Source organism: Azolla caroliniana, unplaced genomic scaffold (assembly GCF_043228905.1).
Source record: "Azolla caroliniana isolate FFs.n. ecotype wild unplaced genomic scaffold, voAzoCaro1.0.p SCAF_12, whole genome shotgun sequence".
Classification (NCBI taxonomy): domain Eukaryota; kingdom Viridiplantae; phylum Streptophyta; class Polypodiopsida; order Salviniales; family Salviniaceae; genus Azolla; species Azolla caroliniana.
The window spans coordinates 11,863,406-11,889,387 of NW_028230447.1; the positions used below are offsets into that span (position 1 = coordinate 11,863,406).

The window sequence follows — 25,982 nt, forward strand, 5'->3', positions numbered from 1 at the left end:
GTCGGAATTTGTGGCAAGTTCTTCAAGAGGTGCGAAAGGATCCAAATCTAGCATGCCAATGTATACACCACAACTATACACATCAATTGTCTCACGAGTGAATAGATACTTCGCCAGCCCACTCTCCTTAGCATATACATCCTTTGTGCATCCATCCTTTACCTCAAAGCGTAGATATGCATGATCAGCTGCCAAGCCAATAGGTCTTCCCGATATAGTGAACACTTTTATTTCAGGTATAAGAGATGGAGATCCCATTAGATAATCGACTGTGCTTGCATCCACTTTTGGGTTCCAACATGTCAAAGCATCTGATCCAGGCCATTGTGACAAGCCATTATATATCACAAATCCATGCACGCTTCCCAAGGCTAGAAAGTTTTTCCATATTCAGTTATAGCACTCATATCTTGAGCTTGTCGTTTTAGACCAACCTCTTCCGCCATAACTTCTCCATAAACAGCCTCGTTGGTGTTAAATATAGTTGTTTGTTCATCCTTGGTTCGTGCATTAAAATCTCCTAATAGTATTATATCCCCCATAGTAGCAAATCTTATGATATCATCATATAGTGGTAGATATGGTGATTCACCTAGAGGTGCAAACCTTGAGTAGGCAGGTGGAAAGTAGCAAATTGCAATATATAACTCCCTAAGATCCCCTCTTTTTATTCGTATCCACATGTAGCGTGCATCTACATCCTTATGGACAACATGCACTCTACCATGGAGCTCCTCTTTGTATAGCATAGCCACTCCTCCCGAACCTCTAGTGCTTCCTCGTGTCCGAGGTTGGGGGCGACATATTGACTCCCATCTATATCCTTGTACCTCAAGGAGTTTGCTAGCCATACATTGGTGAGTCTCTGTATACATAGCAATATTTGTGTTTTTCAATGTATCTTCCAAATATCCGACATCTGTCCGTAGAGAGTCGTTGCAATTCCATATGGTCATGCGTAGGGTCTCATAGGCCATATATCGTCATGCGGTTCTCTTCTCTGTAATAATGACCTTGCCGTCTCTATATACGGCCCATTTACCTTCCTTTCTTGCATCAAGCACTCGTGGCATGTTTTCTTTGCGGTGTGCCACTTGGGCTGGAGTGAGATCGTCATCTAAGTATATCTTTTCACCCTTGAGTGCCTTTCGTTTAGAGAGGAAAGCTTTTTTCTTGTCAATATCCATGAAGCGGATGATAAGGGCTTTAGCTCTAGACTCATCTCTTCCCACTCTCCATGTCGAAGCAAATGGAATATCCGATGCTCCAATCTTTGTTGCGAGATTCTTGGCATCTTCTTGTGTACTTCCCTTTTCGGCCCAACCAACCACTCGTACATGCAATGCACGAGCTTTCCTCTTGGCTTCTTCTTCTAAAGTAGCATTCATCATTGCCATCCTATCCATGGATGTTCCTTTTTGCTTTTTTACTACCTCTATCCAAGGAGCATTTGCTTTAATTTCGTTTTGAGCGTGCTCAACTTGAGCTTTGGCATCTTTGGCCATGTCTGCCCATGTTTGCATTTCCTTCGTGACATTGGCTTTCACTGTAGAGATGCATCTTTCCACTACTTCTTGTCCTTTTTCTAAATCCACTTTTATAGCTCCTAACTCAACCTTACTTGAGGATATTTTATCCTTAAGGTATTGTGTCATGTCATCCTTGAGCTCTAAGTGTGATTTCTCCACATGGCTTATGTCTTTCCACATCTCTTCTAATAATTCAGCCTTGAGAGAGGCATACAATTCTGTTTTCTGTTTCTCTATCTCCTTTTTCATTTCTTCTTTTAGTGCTATTTCTATATCTTCTCTAATCGATCACTTGCGCAATCAAATGGTGTAATAAATCATGTTTCCCATTTTCGACATCAAATGGAATGTCGGATGGGGCCTACATTCTAGGTGCCTTGTGCGCCCTACTAACGCTATTCGGGGTGCTTCCATCCCGTCGTTTTCGTCTATGATATCTTCTTGGGGTTTTCCATGGATCTGGACCCTCGTCATGCGTGTTAAGATCCATCTTTTCATTTTCTGTCCATTCAGATTCCATGGTGTCTTAGGACAGTAGGTATAGGAGATGTTGAGGGCAAAAAGAACAATATAGATTCTAGAAATTTCTATTGGGCAGAAAGCATAGAGGAACAGATTTGGCAGAAGATACAAGCAATCATATTTGGCAGAAAACGCACAGGATCAGGCATTGCAGAAAACACAGAGGACAGACATTACAAAAAACGCAGACATACATTCACATCGCAGAAAACGCAAAGGAGAGGACAGACATTGCAGAAAATGCAGAGACAAAGAGCCAAAACCCTAAATGCAGAGCCTCAGAGAGAGAGAGAGAGAGAGATAGTTGATACAAGACAAACAAAAAACAATAAAATAACAACCAACAACTACAAAGGAGAGGAGAAGGTGGTTATATACCCACCTTCTCTCTACGCTCTCTTACTACTTGGGAAAGAGGTGTAAACTTAACTACCTACCAACTATGTCATAGAAGTTAAGTCTTATGACACATTAGTTATGTTACATAGTGGTGGTGGTGTGTCCACAAACTTGTAGTCTTAGGATGTGTTCACACCATAGGGAAGTTGAGTTTGATTCTCAACATTATATGTCATTCTCATTATGCAAAAGCACATCGAGAGAAAGAAAGAAAGAAAGATATACTAACGTCTTTTAAGAGGCCAAAATGGCCTATAAGACCGAATAAGAGATTACATCTTAAATGTTTTCTCGTCTTTGAGAACAAATCAAAATAAAGTAAATATTACACAATAAATATAAAAGTAAATAAGATGAAGAGAAAAGAGACGAGAGAATCTGGTTTTTGGCACATGCGAGATTCTCAAGTTAGGTGTATTATAGCCTTTGTCTCCGAAAGATCTCTATCATAGGTCGATCTAGAATGGAAATGTCTCCAAAGCGAGGGAAGCACCTACGATGGCGGGAGATAATGGCTTTTATTTGTCGATGACAAGGGTGTCGGGGTCGTGGTCCATGGGGTCGGGGCCTACGTGCACGGCAAATTGCCATTGCCCGATCAATCGTAACCCCTTTGTTATATCTTGGTCTGGATCCCATTTCTATATCCTGGGGTTGACTTCTAGCATTAGGAGTGATGGAGCTAAAGAAAGTTGTGATTGTTCTTTGTGGATGAGCTTGTGTGGTTGTATTCTTCAACAACTTTTCCCGATGTCTCTTGAGCTCGAGCAAGAAAAGTCCTAGGCATCTTTGGTCCTCATATTCCATTACCTTGCGTAGTGGGCCAAAGCCTTGTTTAAAGAGGCAATGGTATCTCCCTCTGATTTCATAAAAGACACTACAATGACAAACGTAGTGTTCTTCAGATTCCACTCCTTAATGACACAATTGGCAAATTCTCTCTTCTAGAGGTAGTCGTGTATATCTGCCCACCTCAATCTGTAGGTGATGTGATGAGGTTCGCAGCTGCCCTATCACACTACGCAGCGCATATAAGGTGGCCTTATGACAAATCCATCCTCCGATGTATGTAAGAAGTGTGTCTTATAGTGGGCCATCTTTGTACCAAGTGCTATTTTGGGGCTAATCCATGTTATCTTGTTTTCTAAGTTAATAATATCAGTTCGGATCACTCTATTCTTTTCCACTTTGGTCATATTGAGATGGGAACAGTCCAAGCTATATTGGAACGGGGGTAGTGCATTTATACTCATGCCATGTGACTCGAACCATTGCTGCATTTCAACATACCAACAATGAGTGTCTCCATTTTCAGCCAATTGTCTTGATGACATAAGTGCCAACCTTGGGTACCTTCGTTTAGGGAGCTCCCAAAGACGTTGGATAAATGTCACTAATCGGAACAATGCCTCGGTTATTATAGGTGTTGCTCCCATCTCTGCCCGGATTATATCGTGGGGCACCGATGCTTTGCTCCTTATCATGCGAGCAATCATTGACACTAAAGGTCTCTCTAAGTCTTTCCAATGATTTGCCTTGTTAAGACTCGGTCCCCATGTCTCTACTCCATAGAGAAGAGTTGGTGTGACAAGTATATCAAATAACCACAGCTTAGTCCGTGGCTCTTGGAACTGCAAATGTGCACATTGTCTTTCGAGAGCACCCAGGGCTGCATATCCACGAGAAAGTCGGGCACAAGCGGCCTCCTGTAAGGAGAACCTAGGTCCAGTAAATGTTACTCCTAGGTATGTGTAGGAGCATGTGTATTCCACCTTTTCCTCTCCCAAGAAGAATTCTAGTTCTGATCTTGTTACCCATGCTTGGGTGGTGTTAAACACCATCACTTTAGTTTTACTCATGTTGATTGACAAACCTTTGTCCGTACAAAATAGTTTTAAGGCATTTAGATGTCTTTGTAGTCCCTCTGGAGAGTCAGAGATCAGCACAATATCATCAGCATATAGTTATATCTGTATAGCTATACCTGCTAGGTGTGCTCCGGAACCACCAAATCTCTCTATGTACTGTGATACCTCATCTATATAGAGACCGAAGAGTGTGGGGGATAGTGGGCATCCTTGCTTCACGCCAATTGTGCTGGCCACCACCTCTGACAAGCCCTTAGGAGACCGAACTTTTCCTGAAACAGATTCATAGAGTGCATAGATTCCCCATTGCATATCTATAGGAACACCAATGGCCTCTAGCCGCTGCATAAGCCGAGCACGTGGCACAGTGTCAAAGGCTTTTCGGAAATCCACAAAGCAGCAATAAATCCTCTTATTGTGGGCTCTGCCCTCCTCAATAAGGGCCCGGCGGGTGAATATGTGATCCAAAGTTGTGAAACCCTTCCGAAAGCCTGCCTGTCCAATTGAACGGCAGCCATTTTGCTCTGCCCATATACTCAATTCTGATTCCAGAATCGAGCCATATAGTTTAGCCAAGTAATGGCCAATCATGATTGTCCTATAGTTGCTTGGCATCATGGGGTCTCCACTCTTAAGGATTGGCACAATGGTATGCTGAGTCCATCTAGTAGGAAAACCTTCGCACATGGCTCTATTAAAGATGTGTGCTAGCAATGGGAGCAAGGTGTCACGGGCATAGATAAAGTGTTCACCCACCAATCCATCATGATCTTGGGCCTTCCCGAATTGTAGCCTATCAATGGCATTTCTTACATTTTGTGGTGTAAAGAAGGTTGATTCATGTGGGCGTGAGGCATTCGGGTGGGGAAGAGGAGGTTGCCCCGGGGTATCATATAGGACCTTTGTATATTCGTGCCACACCTGAGGTGAGGTCAGTTGTGTGGTGGGTTGCCTCTCATTAAACATTTTCCATGCTCTTTTACTCTCTCGTCCTAGAAACAAGCGATACAAATGATCTTCAAATTTAGCCAAATACAATCTCTTCTTCCTCCTTACGAGGCGTTGGAAGGTTGCTCTCGCTTGGTTGTATGTATAAATACCCCGAGTTATATCACGTTGCAAGCATCTCCTTGTATCACGACATTCATCATCATACCAACTATTTTGTATTACTCTACCGCGTTTGGGGGGGTTAGCCGTTGTGTGAGAGAAGGCTTTTGTGGCTGCTTTATGCAATGATTTGGATAAACCTTGGGTAAGTTCTTCAAGGGGTGCGAAAGGATCCAAATCTAGCATGCCATTGTATACACCACAACTATAGACATCAATTGTCTCGCGAGTGAATAGATACCTGGCCAGCCCACTCTCCTTAGCATATACATCCTTTGTGCATCCATCCTTTACCTCAAAGCGTAGATATGCATGATCAGCTGCCAAGCCAATAGGTCTTCTCGATATAGTGAACACTTTTATTTCAGGTATAAGAGATGGAGATCCCATTAGATAATCGATTGTGCTTGAGCCCCCTTTTGGGTTCCAGCATGTCAAAGCATCTGATCCAGGCCATTGTGACAAGCCATTATATATCACAAATCCATGCGCGCTTCCCAAGGCTAGAAAGTGTTTTCCATATTCAGTTATAGCACTCATATCTTGAGCTTTTCTCTTTAGACCAACCTCTTCCACCATAACTTCTCCATAAACAGCCTCGTTGGTGTTAAATATAGTTGTTTGTTCATCCTTGGTTCGTGCATTAAAATCTCCTAATAGTATTATATCCCCCATAGTAGCAAATCTTATGATATCATCATATAGTGGTAGATATGGTGATTCACCTAGAGGTGCAAACCTTGAATAGGCAGGTGGAAAGTAGCAAATTGCAATATATAGTTCACTAAGATCCCCTCTTTTTATGCATATCTACATGTAGCGTGCATCTACATCCTTATGTACAACATGCACTCTACCATGGAGCTCCTCTTTGTATAGCATAGCCACTCATCCCGAACCTCTAGTGCTTCCTTGTGTCCGAGGTTGGGGGCGACATATTGACTCCCATCTGTATCCTTGGACCTCGGGGAGTTTGCTAGCCATACATTGGTGAGTCTCTGTATACATAGCAATATTTGTGTTTTTCAATGTATCTTCCAAATATCCGACATCTGTCCGTAGAGAGTCGTTGCAATTCCATATGGTCATGCGTAGGGTCTCATAGGCCATATATCGTCATGCGGTTCTCTTCTCTGTAATAATGACCTTGCCGTCTCTATATACGGCCCATTTACCTTCCTTTCTTGCATCAAGCACTCGTGGCATGTTTTCTTTGCGGTGTGCCACTTGGGCTGGAGTGAGATCGTCATCTAAGTATATCTTTTCACCCTTGAGTGCCTTTCGTTTAGAGAGGAAAGCTTTTTTCTTGTCAATATCCATGAAGCGGATGATAAGGGCTTTAGCTCTAGACTCATCTCTTCCCACTCTCCATGTCGAAGCAAATGGAATATCCGATGCTCCAATCTTTGTTGCGAGATTCTTGGCATCTTCTTGTGGACTTCCCTTTTCGGCCCAACCAACCACTCGTACATGCAATGCACGAGCTTTCCTCTTGGCTTCTTCTTCTAAAGTAGCATTCATCATTGCCATCCTATCCATGGATGTTCCTTTTTGCTTTTTTACTACCTCTATCCAAGGAGCATTTGCTTTAATTTCGTTTTGGGCATGCGGGGCTTGAGCTTTGGCATCTTTGGCAATGTCTGCCCATGTTTGCATTTCCTTCGTGACATTGGCTTTCACTGTAGAGATGCATCTTTCCACTGCTTCTTGTCCTTTTTCGAAATCCACTTTTATAGCTCCTAACTCAACCTTACTTGAGGATATTTTATCCTTAAGGTATTGTGTCATGTCATCCTTGAGCTCTAAGTGTAATTTCTCCACATGGCTTATAATGTCTTTCCGTATCTCTTCTAATAACTCAGCCTTGATAGAAGCGTACAATTCTGATTTCTGTTTCTCTATCGCCTTTTTCATTTCTTCCTTTAGTGCTATTTCGATATCTTCTCTAATACGGTTGATCTCTTGCGCAATCAAATGGCGTAAAAGATCATGTTTCCCATTTTCGACATCGGATGGAATGTCGGATGGGGCCTGCGTTCTAGGTTCCTTATGCGCCCTTCTGACGCTATTCAGGTCCCGTCCTTTTCGTCTATGATATCTTCTTGTTGTCTTCAATAGATCTGGACCCTCGTCATGCGTGTTAAGATCCATCTTTTCAGTGTCTGTCCCTTCGGACTCCATGGTGTGTTGAGGGCAGAAAGAATAGAAGTTACTACGGGGCAGAAAGAATACAGGAACAGAGTTGGCAGAAGATACAGGAAATCAGATTTGGAAAAGAGCGCACAGGATCAGGCATTGCAGAAAACACAGAGGATAGACATTTCAAAAAAGACAGACAGAGCCAAAACCCTAAACGCAAACCCTAAACGCAGAGCCGAAACCCTAAACGCAGAGCATAGAGAGAGAGAGAGAGAGAGATCTTAACATCTTTTAAGAGGCCAAAAAAAAATGCATAAATTGCCTGCCTGGAATCCATTTGCTGAAGTTGGTTAAACTGGCTGACAATCCCCATGACATTAATGATGCAATAACACAAAAATACTCTCCCTTCACGAAATAATAACATGAATCTGCATAGACTCGGTAGGATATTGTTACATTTTAATGCTTAGATTCCATGATCTTAATCCTTTTTTGAATGTTACCCATATGGTATGTTCTTTATAAATTAGAATTTGGACTCATTAATACCAAAATATCCTACTGAGCCTTACAAAGACTCAGTAGGATATTGTTACATTTTACTGCTTAGATCCTATGATCTTAATCCTTTTTTGAATGCTACCCATATGGTGTGTTCTTTATAAATTAGAATTTGGACTCATTAATACCAAAATATGGTGTCCTTGTAGATACCAAAATACCCAACAAGTTCGTTAACTACCTCAACTCTTGCAACCATCAACAAAACAACCATGACTAAATAGGTATTTACATCTATTTAAAATTGCTGATTCTTTAGTTCTTCATTCAGAACTAAACAAAAGCAGATGAATTTCAATCAACATAAAGTGAAATGCAGGGGGTAAAGTGCATGATGTCTAAGATCAAATATGGAGTTGAATAAAGAATATATACTTCATACAGTCTAGGCAACAACAATAAGGGAGAGATTTACTAATGATTCGGTGATGGTCTATCTCATGCATGGCCATTGTAGACTGCAGAAGTTTAATAAACATATTTATACTCGAGAGCTAGGGATAAATGATCGATTAATTGTTGTTAGAAATTTCTGTTATGAGGATGATGTCGCTTTGTAATAATAATAATATTGAGCACATTAACTATATTATTATGAATACTCTAATGATGGCGCAAGCATGTATGATATCAAATTCCCATGTCAACATTAGCACTATTATAGAATTTTTAATCTGGACTGACACAAAAGCCACTAACGAGGAACGATATTTCACCTCTTTGATGGAGATGTACTAAAACTTGATGCCATTTGCTTTGTTTTTAATCGTAAACCTGAAAGCATATATTGCCTTCGTTGAAGTTCCTCTTCAGTCCTAAATAAACCCAAAAGCACAAATACTTAGCATACATTATAATGATTTACGAAGATAAGAGATAATAAGATTTTACATTGGCTAGAAGATCAACACACTTGTTCTATTATTAGCCTTGTGATATTCTATCTATACTAGAAAAATAAAAAAGGGGGGATAGCATAAAATATACTTACAGTACTACTGATAATGGTGTATTTGCAAATATTCATAAAACTTTCTAAATAATAATAGAGATAGAAGGAAGATTACTAAAACATTGCAAGAGAAACAGGACTATATCAACAAAAAGCCAGGCAAATCTTTCTAAAGATAGCACATATTCTACTGCGTGCAGCATTGGTCCATTTCTGCTTTAGATATTGTGAAGTTCGGACTTTACAGCAGCAATATTATTTTATCACCACTCTTTAAACCAAATTTTTGTGGCTTCCCTGAAAGCATATAAATCTATTTTCTCAACATGAGACTGTGAGAAAAGCTGTTAATAGCAGCAGCGGAAGACTTAAAACAAAATAGGCACAGCCAAGCTGTGAGAAGGCTGTTAGACAGCAGTAGAAAAAATGGTTGCAAAGAGTAGAGACACAGCCAAGGAATAGAGCTTGTTTTAAGTAGCAAAAAAGAAAATGAAAACTTATACAAAAGAGGCTGGTATAGCCTATTTATACAAAATTGGGGAATGTGGGTGAAATGGCTGTTTGGTAGTTAAGTGACTCTTGTACTACCAAACAGGTACAAAAAAACTAGGAATATCTTGGAAAAGGTAGAAGAGAGAAAAGGCATTTAAAGCATTGCAGATTCTAGAGAGAGAAGGCATTTAAAGAGTTGCAAATTCTAGAGAGAGAAGAATTTGAGAAAAGAGAGAATGTAGTACAAAGATAATAAATATGAAAGAGAGTGCAGGGCTGGAGCTGCCACCCTCCAACACCTCCTCTCAGCTCCAGAACGGCAGTCCAACATTGAGTCGATCAAGGAACTGATCAATGGCTTGCCTTGGAAGTGGCTTAGTAAATAAATCAGCCACATTTTCTTGAGTAGGGCAATATGCCAAGTTGATGACTTGTGATTTCACTAAGTCACGAACAAAATGGCAGTGCACTTCGATGTGTTTTGTTCTACCATGAAATGCTGAGCTATGTGCCAAGGCACGTGCACTTTGGCTGTCGGTGAAAACTACAATAGGAGAGGCTTGCAAAACACCAATGTGAGAAAACAATTGCATCAACCATAGCAACTCACAGCAAGTATCCAAGTAGGCGCGATATTCAGCTTCCGTTGATGAAGTAGAAACTGAGTTTTGCTTCTTCGATTTCTAAGAAATCAAGCCTGAACCTAACATAAAACAATAGCCAGATGTGGACCTTCTAGAATCAATATCACCTGCCCAATCAGCATCTGAGTAGCCAACAAGCTCAATGCCGCCTCTAAAAGATAGACCATAGTCGAGTGTGTTGGCCAAATACCGAAGAACTCGAATAGTTGCTTGCCAATGACTTTGTCTTGGAGCAGTTGAGAATTGGCTGAGAATACTCACGCTATAGGACAAATCAGGCCTGGTATAAGTTAAGTGAAGAAGGGACCCGATTAATCTCTTATATTTCGTGATATCCTCAAATATGGGAGAATCGTCTTCACGAGATAGCTTTGAGTTTGGATCCATTGGACAGGAGAGTGGCTTGCAATTTGTCATGCTATAGGTCTCAAGGAGCTGCCTGAGATACCTATGTTGGCTGAGAAAGATACCACCATGTGATTGATAGACCTCCATACCTATGAAATAATGGAAAAGTCCTAGATCAGTCATTTCAAAGGTTGTTTTGAGGTCAGCGCGGACCTCCTCGATTTTAGATGCAAGGGACCCTGTAATTAGAAGGTCGTCAACATATAATATGATCAAGCAAAGCAAATTATCTTGGGAAAAAACATAGAGATTGATGTCAGCATTACAGTTTTGAAACCCAAGAGAAAGAAAGAAGCTATCAATTTTGTCATGCCAAGCTTTGGGAGCTTGCTTTAAGCCATACAAGGCTTTGTGTAACTTGTAGACCATGTTTTTCTGCTCTAAAATCTCGAAACCTGGAGGCTGTTCAACATAAACCTCCTCTTTCAAGTCACCGTTAAGGAAGGCTGACTTGACATCCATTTGAAAAATGGCCCATTTGTTGTGAGCAGCAAGTGCAAGCGCACATCGGATAGATGTGTACCTTGCTGTTGGAGCAAAAGTTTCCTCATAATCCACTCCTTCAACTTGTGAGTAGCCTTTTGCCACTAAACGTGCCTTGTGCTTATCCAAAGTACCATCAGCATGGTATTTGGTCTTGAAAATCCATTTCAATCCAATGACTTGTCGATGTGGAGGCCGTGGGACCAGCTCCCATGTATGATTCCGCTCAATGGAATCAAGTTCAACTTCCATTGCTACTTTCCACTTTGGAAGAACAAGGGCCTCTTTTGCTGTTGTGGGTTCTTTTGATTGCACAACAGTGCACAATAAGGCAAAGTTGCATGAGTGAAGAGGCCGTTGTGACTTACGTGTTCGAGAACCAGATGTATACTCATGAAGTTCAGCATCGGAGAGATGAGAATCACGAATGGTGGCTTGAAGCCACTTGGGAAGTGGTGGAAGTTGGTTTGTAGAGGGAGTGGAAACAAGTGGAGTTGAGGGAGAGGTTTGAATTGTTGGCGAAGTTAGAGATTGAGTAGGAGGAGATGGGGGGCTTGAAGATGAGACATCTTCGTCTAAAATAGGAGATTCCGGAGGAGCTTGGATTTCAACCATGAACTCAGGTAAAATCCTAGAGTCATCCGGCTGAGACTCCACAAAATGAACATCCCTAGATATGACTAGGGACTTTGACTCTAAATCCCATAACCTGTATGCTTTAGATTGTGTGTTGTAACCAAGAAATTTGCATTTCTTGGTTTTGGACTCAAATTTCGTCCTTTTATGATCTGAAATGTGAACATAAGCATCACAACCAAAGACTTTAAAATGAGATACTGAGGGCTTTACACCTGTAAATGCTTCTTCAGGCGTCATTCTAGCAACTGCTTTTGTTGGGCAGCAGTTGATGATGTAGACTGCTGTGTTGACAGCTTCACCCCAAAACGAGAGAGGAAGATCAGATTGAGATAGCATCGTACGAGCCATCTCTTGGACTGTCCGGTTCTTCCTTTCCACGACTCCATTTTGTTGAGGAGTATTGGGTGTAGAAAATTGGCGAGCAATGCCTCGTTGAGAGCAGAAATGGTGGAAAGCTTTGGAGATAAACTCTCCACCATTGTCCGACCTGATCTTTCGAACTTTCTTCGATGTCTCGTTCTCCACGAGAGCTACCCATTCTTGAAATTTTGCGAAGGCTTGGGATTTTTCTACAAGAAAATAAACCCAAACCTTGCGGGAGAAGTCATCAATTATAAGCATGAAGTAGCGTGCACCACCAAGAGTAGTGGTTTTCATGGGACCACAAAGATCCATGTGCACTAACTCCAAGATAGATGTTGCTCGGTGAGTGGCTTCATGAGGGAAAGGCTCTCGATGTTGCTTGCCATGAAGACAAGCAACACATGGGGTATTGGGAGATTTGAAAATAGGAAGACCCTCAACTAGTTGGGAGGAGGAGAGCTTTTGAAGAGAATCATAGTTGAGATGACCAAACCTAGCATGCCACAACGTGGGATCTTCTTGTGCCACCAAGGCATGAGAGCCTTGAAGAAGATGAAGAAGATGAGATTTGGAGTTTTCCAAGGGGCTATGGGAGCTTTTTAGGTGATATAAACCCCCTTCTTGTGTGCCACTAGCTACAATTTGTAGGCTGTTGGTGTCAATCACTTCCAAAACTGAGCTATCAAAGTAGACTCCATAACCTTGCTTGGTGATTTTGTAAACCGAAAGTAGGTTGGTAGAGATGCGAGGCACATGTAGCACATCTTGAAGAACGACAGGTTCTTCACTTGAAGAATTGTCAAGAACCACATTACCCACACATGAAGCCTCAATGCTTGAGGCATCTCCTATAGAGATTTGGGAAGAGCTAGGCTTCACATCATGCAAAATGGATTTGTCATAGGTCATGTGTGAAGTGGCACCACTATCTACTAACCACTCATCGATGGTTGAAGTAGTTGGTCCAGCCAAATGTGAAGTATGTTCCTCAATGCCAAGGAAAATTGTTTCTTTGGCTGAGTGGGCCGAGTTGGATTTCGGTGTAGGTTGATTTCTGGTAGAAGAAGAGTTCTTAGCATTGTCCCTTTTCTTTTTCCGACAATCTGGCTGAATGTGACCTTTGTAGCCACAATAATGACAAGTGAGCTCCTTGTAAGCTGGGTTGTTTGGCGGTCTTGGATTGGGTTTGTTGTAGGAGTTACCATTTTGCTTCCACTTGCCTTTACTTGTCGCATGTAGAAGCGTCTCATTGGAAGTTTGAGCACTTTTCTTCCTTGTTGCCCTATCTTGTAGCATACCAAGAAATGTATTCATGTCAGGTGTGTTGGGAAGAAGAGAAATGGTGTCACAAAAGGCTGAGAATGACTCAGGCAACTTTATCATTAGACGATGCACAAACTCAACTTCAGTGGACTTGCTTCCCAAAGAAACTAGTTCCTTTTGGAGAGTGACAAATTCCGTTATTTGATCCATGATGTTGGGAGTGTCATGAATCTTGAGATTTGCTAGTTGGCTTTCAATAGCTATCATTTGAGCATGATTAGCTCGATGATACCTCCTTTTGATGGTTGTCCATAGTTCATTGGCTGTCTCGTCATCTTTATCTTGAAATTGACGAGCGATGCTCGGTTTAATATTAAACATGAGGAAAGCATGAGCACGAGAATCCTTATCTAGCCAAGCTTCAATCTCAGCGTTAGATGAGCCAGCAACTGATTTGGTTGAAGAGGATGAAGTTACTGGTGGTTTCTTGTCACTACCATTGACTACATTCCATAAACGATGGTATTGTAGCAAGGTCTTTATTTGTAGCTCCCAATCCAAGTAATTGTTCCCATCCAAGATGGATTCTTTTCGGGAGTTGGGGAATGGTTGATGAAACAATGGTGGCATGTGAGGCCATGGATATCCTCCTCTTGAGCTACAGCTGGACAATTTACAGCAGTTGTAAGTAGATACTCAGGGTCTTTCTACTTCTCCCTAGATGCTAGATGAGGCTCAGATAAGGGGAAAAGAAAACAGAAGAGCCTCCTCTGTAGGGTTGGGAGGGAGGGATAAAAGAAGGTAGGTCTGTGTGCTCTTTGGCAAAAAAAAATCAGGCTGAGGATATGGAGACCTCACTGCTCTGATACCATGTGAGAAAAGCTGTTAATAGCAGCAGCGGAAGACTTAAAACAAAATAGGCACAGCCAAGCTGTGAGAAGGCTGTTAGACAGCAGTAGAAAAAATGGTTGCAAAGAGTAGAGACACAGCCAAGGAATAGAGCTTGTTTTAAGTAGCAAAAAAGAAAATGAAAACTTATACAAAAGAGGCTGGTATAGCCTATTTATACAAAATTGGGGAATGTTTGGTAGCCTATTTATACAAAATTGGGGAATGTTTGGTAGCCTATTTATACAAAATTGGGGAATGTTTGGTATAGCCTATTTATACAAAATTGGGTGAAATGGCTGTTTGGTAGTTAAGTGACTCTTGTACTACCAAACAGGTACAAAAAAACTAGGAATATCTTGGAAAAGGTAGAAGAGAGAAAAGGCATTTAACGCATTGCAGATTCTAGAGAGAGAAGGCATTTAAAGAGTTGCAGATTCTAGAGAGAGAAGAATCTGAGAAAAGAGAGAATGTAGTACAAAGATAATAAATATGAAAGAGAGTGCAGGGCTGGAGCTGCCACCCTCCAACAGAGACATCTGTCTCAATAAGCATATACTATAATCAGCTCTACCCAAAACATGATATTTGCTCACATCATGAGGGCCACACAAGACTAACTACAAGTCAAGTAAAGATTTGAGACAATTCAGCTAGCCCCTGTTTCTGGGTATGCGGTATGTGTTATATTTGAATAAACAATTTGTTGGGAATGAAGGGCCATCATGCCTTTTATTAGTGCATGAGTGTGAACACACTCGTAGCACACTTTTGACTTGTATATACATAATATCTAAAAACCAAAAAAGATGTACACTCTTTGTACCCAAGACAGCATGCATCTCTCTCTCTCTCCCTTTGCCTCTCCCTCAAACTTTCTCCCTCTCTGTTTTTGACCTAAACCCTAATCCTCGTGTTACCTTCAAACTGGTATCAAAGCAAAGTTTAGGGTTTTTTGCAAAGCAGGTTTGGTCCTCCGTTTGGGGTAAGAAATCATGACTAGCAACAGTGACAATAGTCACCTTATGCACATCAAGAAGCTTTGCGGTTTGGAAAACGCAATGCTACAACATCCTACTGCAAAAGAAGCATACAAAGCCTATTAAAGTCAAAGGGGTAAAGCCTACAAATATGGACCAAGATGATTGGCAAGAGTTGAACGAGCTTGCACACTCGACTATTGAGTTGTCGATTTCTGATACCTTGTTTAATATTGAAGGTTTGGACTGTGCCTATTCTATATGGACTAGACTAGAGGAACTGTATGCCTAGAAGATGGCAGCTAGCAAAGTTTATTGGCTTAAGAAACTTATGGATTTGCATATGACAGAGGGCACACCAATGTCCACTCACCTGAGTGAGTTCCATTCCATTTTCACCCAGTTGGTTGCCTTGAAATTCATCATTGATGATGAGTTTAAGGCCACGTTTCTACTTTGCACCTTGCCAAAAAGTTGGGATACTTTCAAGACTGCTATGCGCAATTCAAATGTGATGCTTCTTTATGCCGATGTAGAGAGTTCTCTACTCGTGGAAGAGATGAGTCTGCAAAACAATGCATCCAATAAGTCCTCTAGTGGGTTGCATATGAGGGGTAGGTCACAACAGAGAGGCAAATCTGATAGTTATGGCAATAGTAAATCACGTGGTAAAGATGTAGAATGCCATCACTGTGGCAAAAAGGGTCACTTTAAACGTGATTGTTTCAAATGGAAGAAACAGAAAGGAAAGGGCAAGAAGATAGATGATTTCATAGAAGAAAAGAGAGACATTCAACCGAGGAAAGGAAATACTAAAATTGAAGAGGTGAATGTAGTCACTCATGATAGTGATAGTGGAAATGATGTACTCTTTGTTTCATCATGCCATAGAGAACATGCTTTACTTGCAGATACGGATGGTGACATGCACACTTGGATACTCGATTCCGGTGCTTCTTTTCACGTCACCCCTCATCGTGAGTGGTTTTCAGATTACATAGGGGGTCGACATGGTGTTGTCCATCTTGGGGACAACTATGCATGTGAAATTGCACATATTGGCACTGTGCAATTACAGTTTTTAGCATGGTTCTGCTTTCACACTTCAGCATGTATGGCATGTACCTCAGCTCAAGAAGAGCTTGATAAGCACAGGACAGCTAGATGATGATGCATTTCACACAACCTTTGGTGATGGGAAATGGAAGATTTGTAAGGGATCTAGAGTTATTGCCAAGGGTAGTAAAAGTGATACTTTGTATCCTCTCCATGTATCTAGTGTGAGTGACCATGTTGTTGCCATAACCGAGCAGCCTAGTGTTTCTTTGTGGCATGGCCGGTTGGGACACATGAGTGAAACTGGTATGAAAGTATTGTCTCGTTTGGGTTACCTGCGATGTCTTCGCTATGCTGATTTTGAACATTGTGATCATTGCATTTATGGTAAACATGTACAAACATCTCATAAAAAGTCTCTTTCGTTGAAATCGTCCCCGCTTGAGTTAGTACATTCAGATGTATGTCCGATGCTAGGGCTATCATTAGGGGGAAAGAAATACTTAGTCACTTTTGTCGATGATGCTACACGGAAGGTATGGGTTTACCCTATTCGTAGCAAGGATGAAGTGCTCGACAAGTTTCGAACATTTTTGGCATTAGTTGAGAATCAAATTGATAAGACATTTAAGTGTCTTCGCTCTGACAATGGTGGGGAATATGTGTCCAAGGCTTTTCAAGCATTTTGTGACAGCAAAGGGATAAAGAGAAACTCACTGCCCCTTATAATCCACCCCAAAATGGAGTTGCAGAGCGTATGAATCGGACTATTCAAGATAAGGTCCGTACTATGCTGTCTCATGCTGCGTTACCCCATGGTTTTTGGGCAGAGGCTGTTATGACAGCTGTTCACTTGATTAATCGGTCCCCTAACAGGTCTTTGGGAGGGGGAATACCCCAAGAAGCATGGGCGAGTAAGCTACCTTCATATGCTCACTTGAGAGTGTTTGGTTGTGAGGTTTTTGTGCACATTCATAAAGAAGAACGCAACAAACTTGAGCCAAAATCCTGCAAATGTATTTTCCTAGGATACAGTGACGAGGGTGAAATGGAGTATAGACTGTGGGATTCCGAGAAAAGAAAAATAGTATGCAGCAATGATGTTATCTTCCAGGAAAATCGCATGCATAAACAACCCGAAAAGACCGAGGAAGTACGGAGGGTTGTATTCCGAGAAGAAATACCTTTTAGACAAAACAATGTGCCCGCTGTACAGCAGCAAACACCTGCTGTAAACTTACCTGCAAATGCAGAAAATGAGGTTAGAAATGATCAGCCAGCCTTTGCCAATAATGATGAGCCACCAAATGTGCAGGAACGGCTAGAACAGCAAGTTGTTAATGCTGATTTGCAGGCTGAAATGCCTGGACAGCAAGTTGAAAATGATGATTTGCAGGCTCCACAGCTACCAAACAATGAGCCTTGGGTTAGGAGATCTTCTAGAGTTACTAGACAGCCTGACAGATTTGTTCCTGATGCAAACAGTGTGGCTGATTATGTCATGGTAACTGATTGTGGCGAACCGACTTGCTTCAAGGAAGCAATGGACAGACAGGACAATAAGAAATGGTATAAAGCCATGTTGTCAGAGATGGAATCTCTTGAGAAAAATGACACTTGGGATTTGGTGCAGTTGCCTAAAGGGCAGAAAACACTTCCATGCAAATGGGTTTATAAAATGAAGGTCATTGCTGATTCCTCGCCAAAGTACAAAGCAAGATTGGTTGCAAAAGGATACAAGCAGGAATATGGAGTTGATTTTGATGAGATCTTCTCGCTTGTAGTCAAGATGACTACATTAAGAATCATTTTGGACTTAGTTGCAGCTGAAGATATGGAGCTCATACATATGGATGTGAAGACCGCCTTTTTACATGGCGATCTGCATGAAGACATATATATGCAGCAGCCTGAAGGTTTTGTGGCTAAAGGCAAAGAGAAGATGGTTTGTAAGCTCAAAAGGAGCTTGTATGGGTTGAAACAAGCACCAAGAGAATGGTATCATAAATTTGATGCATTTATGCAGTCTCAAGGTTTTCGTAGAAGTCAAGTGGACCACTGCTTGTACACCAAGAAGGCAGGAGATGGCAACCTGATTATCTTGGTTTTGTATGTTGATGATATGTTGATTGCTGTCAAGGATATTCATGCCTTGGATTCATTGAAGCAAAGCCTTCATGGCAGCTTTGATATGAAGTATCTTGGTGATGAAAATCACATCCTTCGCATGCGAATACTCCGAAACTGGTCGAAAGGGGTACTCTTTCTATCTCAGCAGTAGTATATCTCTAAGGTTTTGCAGCGTTTCAATATGGAGGGGGGGAAACAATTGGGGTTCCATTGCCTCCATATTTGAAACTTAGTGCAGAAGACATCCCTACATTTGATGATGAGAAGGCTGAAATGGCTAAGGTTCCATATGCTTCAGTCATTGGCAGTTTGATATATGCGATGGTTGATAGACGCCCTGATATTGCCTTTGCAATGGGAGTGATTAGTAGGTACATGGCAAATCCCGGCAAAAAGCATTGGGAAGCGGTGAAAGGTATTATGAGATACCTCAAAGGCACAAAGGACTTGGGCATTTGCTTTGGAAAGCAAAAGGCATCCGTCGTTGGTTTTACGGATGCAGACTATGCTGGTCACGCAGACTGCAGGAAGTCTATTGTTGGGTTCATGTTTACTTTCATAGGAGGAGCGGTCTCTTGGATCTCCAGACCACAGAAGTTTGTTGCATTGTCTACTACAGAGGCAGCAGAGTATGTTGCTGCCACTGAGGCATGCAAAGAGGCTTTATGGCTTTCATATCTAGTGAGAGATCTTGGCATTACAAAGTTACCTATTCTTCATTGTGACAGCCAGAGTGCTATCATGCTAGCTCGGAATCCCGTCTTTCATGCAAAGACGAGGCACATAGAGGTGGAGTATCACTTCATCAGAGATGTACTTGACAGCAAGAACATTGAGCTTGTCAAAGTACATACAAATAATAATCCTGCAGATCTTCTCACGAAGGGTCTTCCAGCTGAGCGATTTGCTCATTGCCGAAAAATGATGGGAGTTGGATAGATGTATGTAGTTCAGCTTTGTACATACTTGGACTTAGCTGACTTTCTTTTTCTTTTTCTTTTTTTTTCTTCTCATGGCACATTGCCTTTAGGTGGGAGGTGGTTGGGAATAAAGGGCCATCGTGCCTTTTATTAGTGCATGAGTGTGAACACACTCGTAGCACACTTTTGACTTGTATATACATAATATCTAAAAACCAAAAAACAGGTACACTCTTTGTACCCAAGACAGCGTACATCTCTCTCTCTCCCTTTGTCTCTCACTCAGGCTCTCTCCCTCTCTGTTTTTGACCTAAACCCTAATCCTCGTGCTGCCTTCACAATTACTATTTATTAGCAACTTTTCCAAAATTTGCCCAACTATACATTCAAAAACATGCACTTGGAAAGAGGTCATTTTTTAATAATAATCTCTCAAAAGAACATGGTATGAATGAACCTCAATTCTTGAGATTGGCAAAAAACTATATCTTTTCTCAGCTCAAGTAAGGTTGAATAAAAGCCCAGGAAAGAAACAAAACATACTCTATAATGATGTTGACCCAGCTTATGAAACATGAGATATTGCACAGTTACATAATAATCTGTATATGGAGCATGTGATATATGCTCTACGTGTTTCCAGCTGATGCTTGATACTCAAAAAGGCTATCCATTGTCTCCTTATCACCTGAGTTTTTGAATGTTCTAAAAATCTTGTTCCATTAGCTTAGAATATTCTTGGTAACAGCCTTGTTCCTTCTCCTAGGTTCTATATGGCTGCGAGAACTTTTATGATCAGGCATCTGCAAAAGAGAGGGGGCCAAGACACATACATTGGACGAATTGAAAGCAAAGTGATGACGAATCAATGCAAATGAGAGCAATGCGCTAAAGTATCAATGCAAATGAGATCAAAGAGATGTAGACTCAAAAGACAGTGGAGATTGGAAGCAAAAGAAATCAGAAGGTTATGAAACAATTTTTGCAAAAGTAATCATAACAACAATGAAAGGCTGTCAAGAATAGACACAAAAGAAAGCAAAATGCTGAAGTACAGTAAATGAAGAAAGAATTAACTGAATATGCAGAAGTAAGATGCAAAATGAACGCATATGAATTCATTGCTTCAGAATGGCGAATAGGAGTTGGAACAAGGAAGGAACATACAGTCTAGGTTTCTCCGGAGGGTTTTGAAGCAGAGATTCGAGACGATCAAGGCAGGTACCAAGAACAGTGATCTTCTTACGAGTGGAAGATTCGAGGTGAGAAGGGTTCCCAGAGGAAGAGATGATGAGGTCGCGCTCTCTCAATCTGCTAGTGATGTCTTCTGAAAGACGTACTGCTTCTTCTAGCTCTTGTAACCATGTGTCAGAGAAGATCGCTGCTTGAGCCGCCATATGCAATGTCTGGAGAGAGAGAGAGAGAGAGAGATTTCCGAAAAGAATCAATGTTTTCTTTTTCCACTTAATCTGTGTCCGTTTCACTTTCTCCTTCCTGATCTGTGGATTCTGATTCTGAACTGTGGATGCGAGTTTCTCTGAAAAAAGGAGGAGGAGGAGCTGCATTCGCATCCCCTTGTGAAGGCCGGGGGGGGGGGGCGGATTTCCTGTGTGCTCTGAGACGACGACAGAGCTGCAGCAGGCAAGCAAAAGCATGGAAGTGTGTATGTAATAATGTATCAATGATCATCATAGAATGAACCATACGTATCATACGTGCATTCTCATTCGAGAATGATTCAATCAAACGTGTATAGTAAATCATCTCAAAGTTGGATTGGATTGGATTAACTATGGTCTATATTATATATTGATTCACTCTCAATCCCAATAACTGGACTCTAATCCATTGTGAACCACCAACATAAATATGGTTGCAAATTTGCATTGTATCACATGCATACTTTTGGGATGCTTCTTAAGAATCAATACATCTCCCTTTCTTTTTAATATCGCGGTTTGTACGACAGGGATGCCCATTGGCTCCATCCTTATTTCTATTATACGCCGAAGCACTCTCTAGCTTTCTCAACTCGTGACATCTAAGCCTATGTGTTCTTCGTGTGCCGCATTCTCACCAAAGCCTCCTAGATATAGAATTTGCAGATGACACCGCGGTCTACTTGTAAGGTGACTTGGAAAATTTACAAAAGCTAGAAAGTGGTCTAGATGTATTTTGCAAGTGATCCAATGCCATGATCAAATGGCACAAATCTTGTGCAATATGGCCCTCTCATGATGCACATCCTGCGTGGCACCCAGATCCCACTTTCAAGTGGATCAATCAAGGTGAGAACACCAAATATTTGGGTTTCCAAATTGGTTTCAACATACCTTCGGAGACTATGATTAGACTAGTTATTCACTCCATACGACAAAAGTTAATACATTGGAGTTCAAAAAAACTCTCGCTAGCGGGGCGCATCATAGTGGCAAACCAAGTATTACTCGCGACAGCATGATACAGCCTATCATGTTGGACAATCTCCAAGGAAAGTATACACCAAATTCAACGACTGTACGCAACTACATTTGGTATGGTAAGGAAGATCATGCAACTCGGGCCAAGGTGGCATGGCCCATACTCACATCACTTAAGTCGAGAGGAGGATTGGGTCTTATTGATCCCCTCTCATAATCAAAAGCCCTACTCGCCAAATTTGTGGTGCGAGGACTCCAACCAGGGAATGACTGCTGGAAAATGTTATTGTAGTTATGCGTCACTTACTTTAGGCCACGAAAAGGGACCAATTGGGCCCCCCAAACTGGATGGATTCTAAACATGGATCTCAAACCTAGTTTCTCCCACCAACTAGAGGATAGATTTAGTGCATCCATGTGGAAGGCGTGATGTGACATTAGACGAGGACTCAAGTGCAATCAACCTAATTCCGAACCTGCCTAGCTCAGTCAACGTATCCTTTGGAACCCATGTATTAGGGATGAATCTAATCAACTAATTGGATCAAGTAAGGGGTTGTCATGGGGATACATGTCGGAAGGTCCAGGAAAAAGTATAGAATGTTGGAGATTGTTTATGTCATTGCCAATACAAGACCAGGCCAACATCCTCCATGGAATCAGGGGCAGATGGGCTATGAGATCTAATATCATTAACGCTCTACTGATTAGGGAAGTTGCTCATCAAAGGACGACAACGGAGAAATGGATAGGCTACAAGGAGGAGGGCTCTTTGCTCCCAAGAGGTAGGGACACACCGGACAAGATTGAAGGCTCTGAACTGTAGGACAATGAGGCATCAACACAATGTAAGGCAATTCGAGTACTAGTATATATTGGGCATAAATGGATTGTAGATCCTGATCTGATCAAAGTATAACCAGATTGGCACATATGTACTCATGAAAACACATGGCTACGTAAGGTCAGTTGGGACCCTTTGCAATGGACATGGTGTGATCCTTACGGGGGGCAAGGAAGCAAACCTATCCCTTTCTTTCAATTCACAACTAGATTGGGTCGCCATATTATAGCCGCTCAATCTGCCTGAGATCCGGCTGTTGCAAAGTTCTAGAAAACATAAACTCTGGAAACAACAACATGCGAGGCGAATCACCATTCCAATGGCTGTTAATACATAAGTAACTACCGGTTGGTGCATGGTAGTGTGGGAACCTTAGCTCTCCTAATTATGTAGCGTGTCCAACTGTAGTATAATCAATACGACACGCTCTATGGGATTGCCCAAAGTCCCATCGAATATGGCGAGGGGGGGGGGGGTTGGCCGCTTATTGCAATTATGTTAGGTGCAAGGCTCAATCAAGTGGGGGAATGTATGTTGGCTATCATGGCAGGCCCCAGTTGACAGATATGAGAATCAGGAAGAGGGGATGACTTTGGTTATAAAAGCACAAGAGGTTTTTTTCTCCACCATCGACAATGTCCACTCAACTCCTATCAATGCCAAATCTCAAGCTGTGTTGGAATTGGTCAGCCCAATAACTCTTTGGATTCTATGGAAACAACGGTGTGGACAGGTCTTCTCCAACCAAACCGTGCAACCAATAGTGTTAATGCAAGAGATATGGAGTGAAGTGGTAGCCACTCTAAAGAGCCAATATGATGGCCTCAAGGGTGACTCCGATGGAGTTGAAAGACAACGACTAGCCTTCATCCAACAATGCTTGTCCTCCCCCTTTATTGAGTCGGTGGGCATCCACATAAGATGGGCCTATCGTGTCCCTATAGGGATTTGTATATACTAATCTCATCTGTAAAATTGTATAACTAATGGAAGGAGTTTTTTTTGGAAAAAAAAAGAAAAAAAAGAATCAAGACATCTCTATCATCCTCACTTTAGAACTTTACAAAAAAATGAGTATGAACTATTGAGATTGAATCAAAATATGTCATTATAAATTATAAATTATAATCAAACATTCAAAAACTCATAAAATGTATATTCGAGAATATGAAGAAAACATGACATAGGCAGTAGTAGCATAACAACTTACCACTGGGGTGAGCTAATTTCTAATAAGAAAGAAAGAAAGGAAAAGAAAAAAAAGGAACATGACACTAACATAAAATTTTGCCACGACAACTTACCACTAGGTTGTACTTAGTTCCAATAATAGGAAAAGAAAAGAAAAAGAAAAAAACTATGATAACTAACATAAAATTTTGCTATGACATGGTACTAATGAGAGAGAGAGAGAGAGAGAGAGAGAGAGATGAAAAAAGTGGGAATCAAACCCAAGACATAGACACCAATAACACGACTCCTTACCACTAGGGTGAGCTGAATTTGTAATGAAAATAAATTCATTACATAAAAGAAAAAAAAAGAAGCACACATTTTTTCCTTTTCAAATGTTTGAATGCTTGCACGAACACGAATATTACGTTCTATGTATGTATGTATGTATGTTTGGAAAACTTAGTTGGTATGAAGAAAAAGGTACGACAACGCCATGACCATAACTTAAGCAATTTTGTGGAGTTTGTGTGGGTATCCTTGATGACGACGGTGGAATGAAGAGAATTTTGTGACCTTCATGAAAGGAGGAAAGAAATTGACATTTGCCAAGCAGGCATCTCCATCCATCCTGATCCATCCATCCATAGGACGGAACGGGACGGGAGGTCATCTTTGTGAGAGATATGTAAGTAGTTGTTGATGGTGAGGACATTGAGGGAAGAGGTCGTTGCCATGATAGGTGATGGGTACTAATGAATGCATGCACCACCCCCGCAAATCCCATGGATGTCAGTCTTGACATGGGCATCAAGGCACAAAAGTTGCAAAGGAGAGCTCAACATCATGGTTATGGATGTCAATTTCGTTATGGAGTCAATGGATTTATTGCAACATACAGAAAATTTTCAAATTCCAATTGATTGTGAATGTTGCAACACTCTCTAGTAACTTTGTGGTTGTCGTATCATCAGAGGAGGTGCCATTGGCTCTCATTCAGTTGTTGTGGGTGAATTAGATCATGGATACATTGGGAACCATAAACTTTGTGGCTATGGTATCATTAGAGGAGGTACCATTGACTCCCGTCCAGCTATTGTGGTGATTTTGATCATGGCTACATTGGGAACAATGGCTCTCGCTACAATGTGGCCCACCTATAGCATGTTGAATGTGCCCATAATTTGATCTCCTTCGCTACAATGCGACCCACCTATAACTTGTTGGACGTGCCCCTAATCAGGTAGAAAGAGTCCCTCATCTCCAATGTCAACATTGCAATTAGTTTATCACTGAAATAACACATCACTTTTTGCAATGAGAGAGAAACTTTTTCCCCAATATCAAATTGTGCACTTAACGGAATGTTTATTGTACTTACAATGGATGGAGTGAGTATGGTCACCCACTAACCACACTACACGTGTAGTAGTAGTGGAACATGTTGAATTGTCATTAGCCAACATGATGAACTCCCTTTGAGGAAAGATTCCCTATTTGCTCCAATAAAGAAAACTGCCACATTAGAACTCCCTTCAACTTTTGTAAATATTCTTTGACTCCATTCCATGCCTACCTACCATCAAATACAAAAGCATTACGCATATCCCATTTATGATGTAATCCCCAATACCTTAGAAATAGGAAAATGATCTCCATCTCCGATTTTGGGTCAACCTATGTGATTTGTGCAAACACTAATTGTCTCAGCATCAAATAACATCATGACAAAACTTGCCAAATTTGAGAAATGTAACTCCAAATCTGATAAGTAATTGGACATTGTATGAAACGATGTGTATTATCTTCCATTTGAACACCGCAAAAGATGCAAATTGTTTGTTGCTACTCCACATCACTTTAGAGCTAATCCCAAATTCAAACCTCCAATCAAAACTCTCCAAATACAAATAGTAATTTAGAATGCCAACTACATTTTAAGATCTGCCACCATTCATAATCAGAGTTATGTACTTTCCATTATTGTTCCGCCTTGAATGATAGCCATCAAAGAGACTCAACAAAGCAATGTTCAGCTCGTCTAATTTGCACGGCACTTGGAGATACAAACTGTTCTTAGAACTTCGTAAGGAACACAATAATTGGTATCCCGTCGAATCGGCTACAACTTATTACAAGCCCATGATTATACACATGCAATACACTTTGGAGCACATATTAGACACACTAGATTAC

The 25,982-nt window shown here is 41.2% G+C and overlaps 2 protein-coding genes across 3 annotated transcripts in view; both read right to left on the minus strand.

The window, feature by feature from the left end:
• Positions 1-20,902, minus strand: part of LOC147857138 (syntaxin-52-like) — a 31,017-nt gene extending 10,115 nt beyond the window's left edge. Inside the window, exons 1-2 of one of the 2 annotated variants that reach the window (XM_087328812.1) lie at positions 20,517-20,902; positions 8,848-8,946 (exon numbers count right to left, since the gene is read on the minus strand). In XM_087328812.1, coding sequence (XP_087184938.1) covers positions 8,848-8,946; positions 20,517-20,746 — 329 coding nt within the window. In that variant the 5' untranslated portion in view covers positions 20,747-20,902. The remainder of the gene's footprint in view (positions 1-8,847; positions 8,947-20,516) is intronic. The other variant, XM_087328811.1, reaches the window with a different exon arrangement.
• LOC147857139 (uncharacterized) lies at positions 4,350-5,821 on the minus strand. The gene has a single exon (XM_087328810.1). It carries the CDS (start codon positions 5,816-5,818, stop codon positions 4,415-4,417), a length of 1,404 nt encoding a protein of 467 aa, XP_087184936.1. The 5' UTR covers positions 5,819-5,821; the 3' UTR covers positions 4,350-4,414.
• Positions 20,903-25,982: the final 5,080 nt, after the last annotated feature.

Bases quoted from the DNA above. Each gene is read 5' to 3' on its own strand.
- LOC147857139 (XM_087328810.1), bottom strand. From the start codon at position 5,818: ATGGGATCTCCATCTCTTATACCTGAAATAAAAGTGTTCACTATATCG.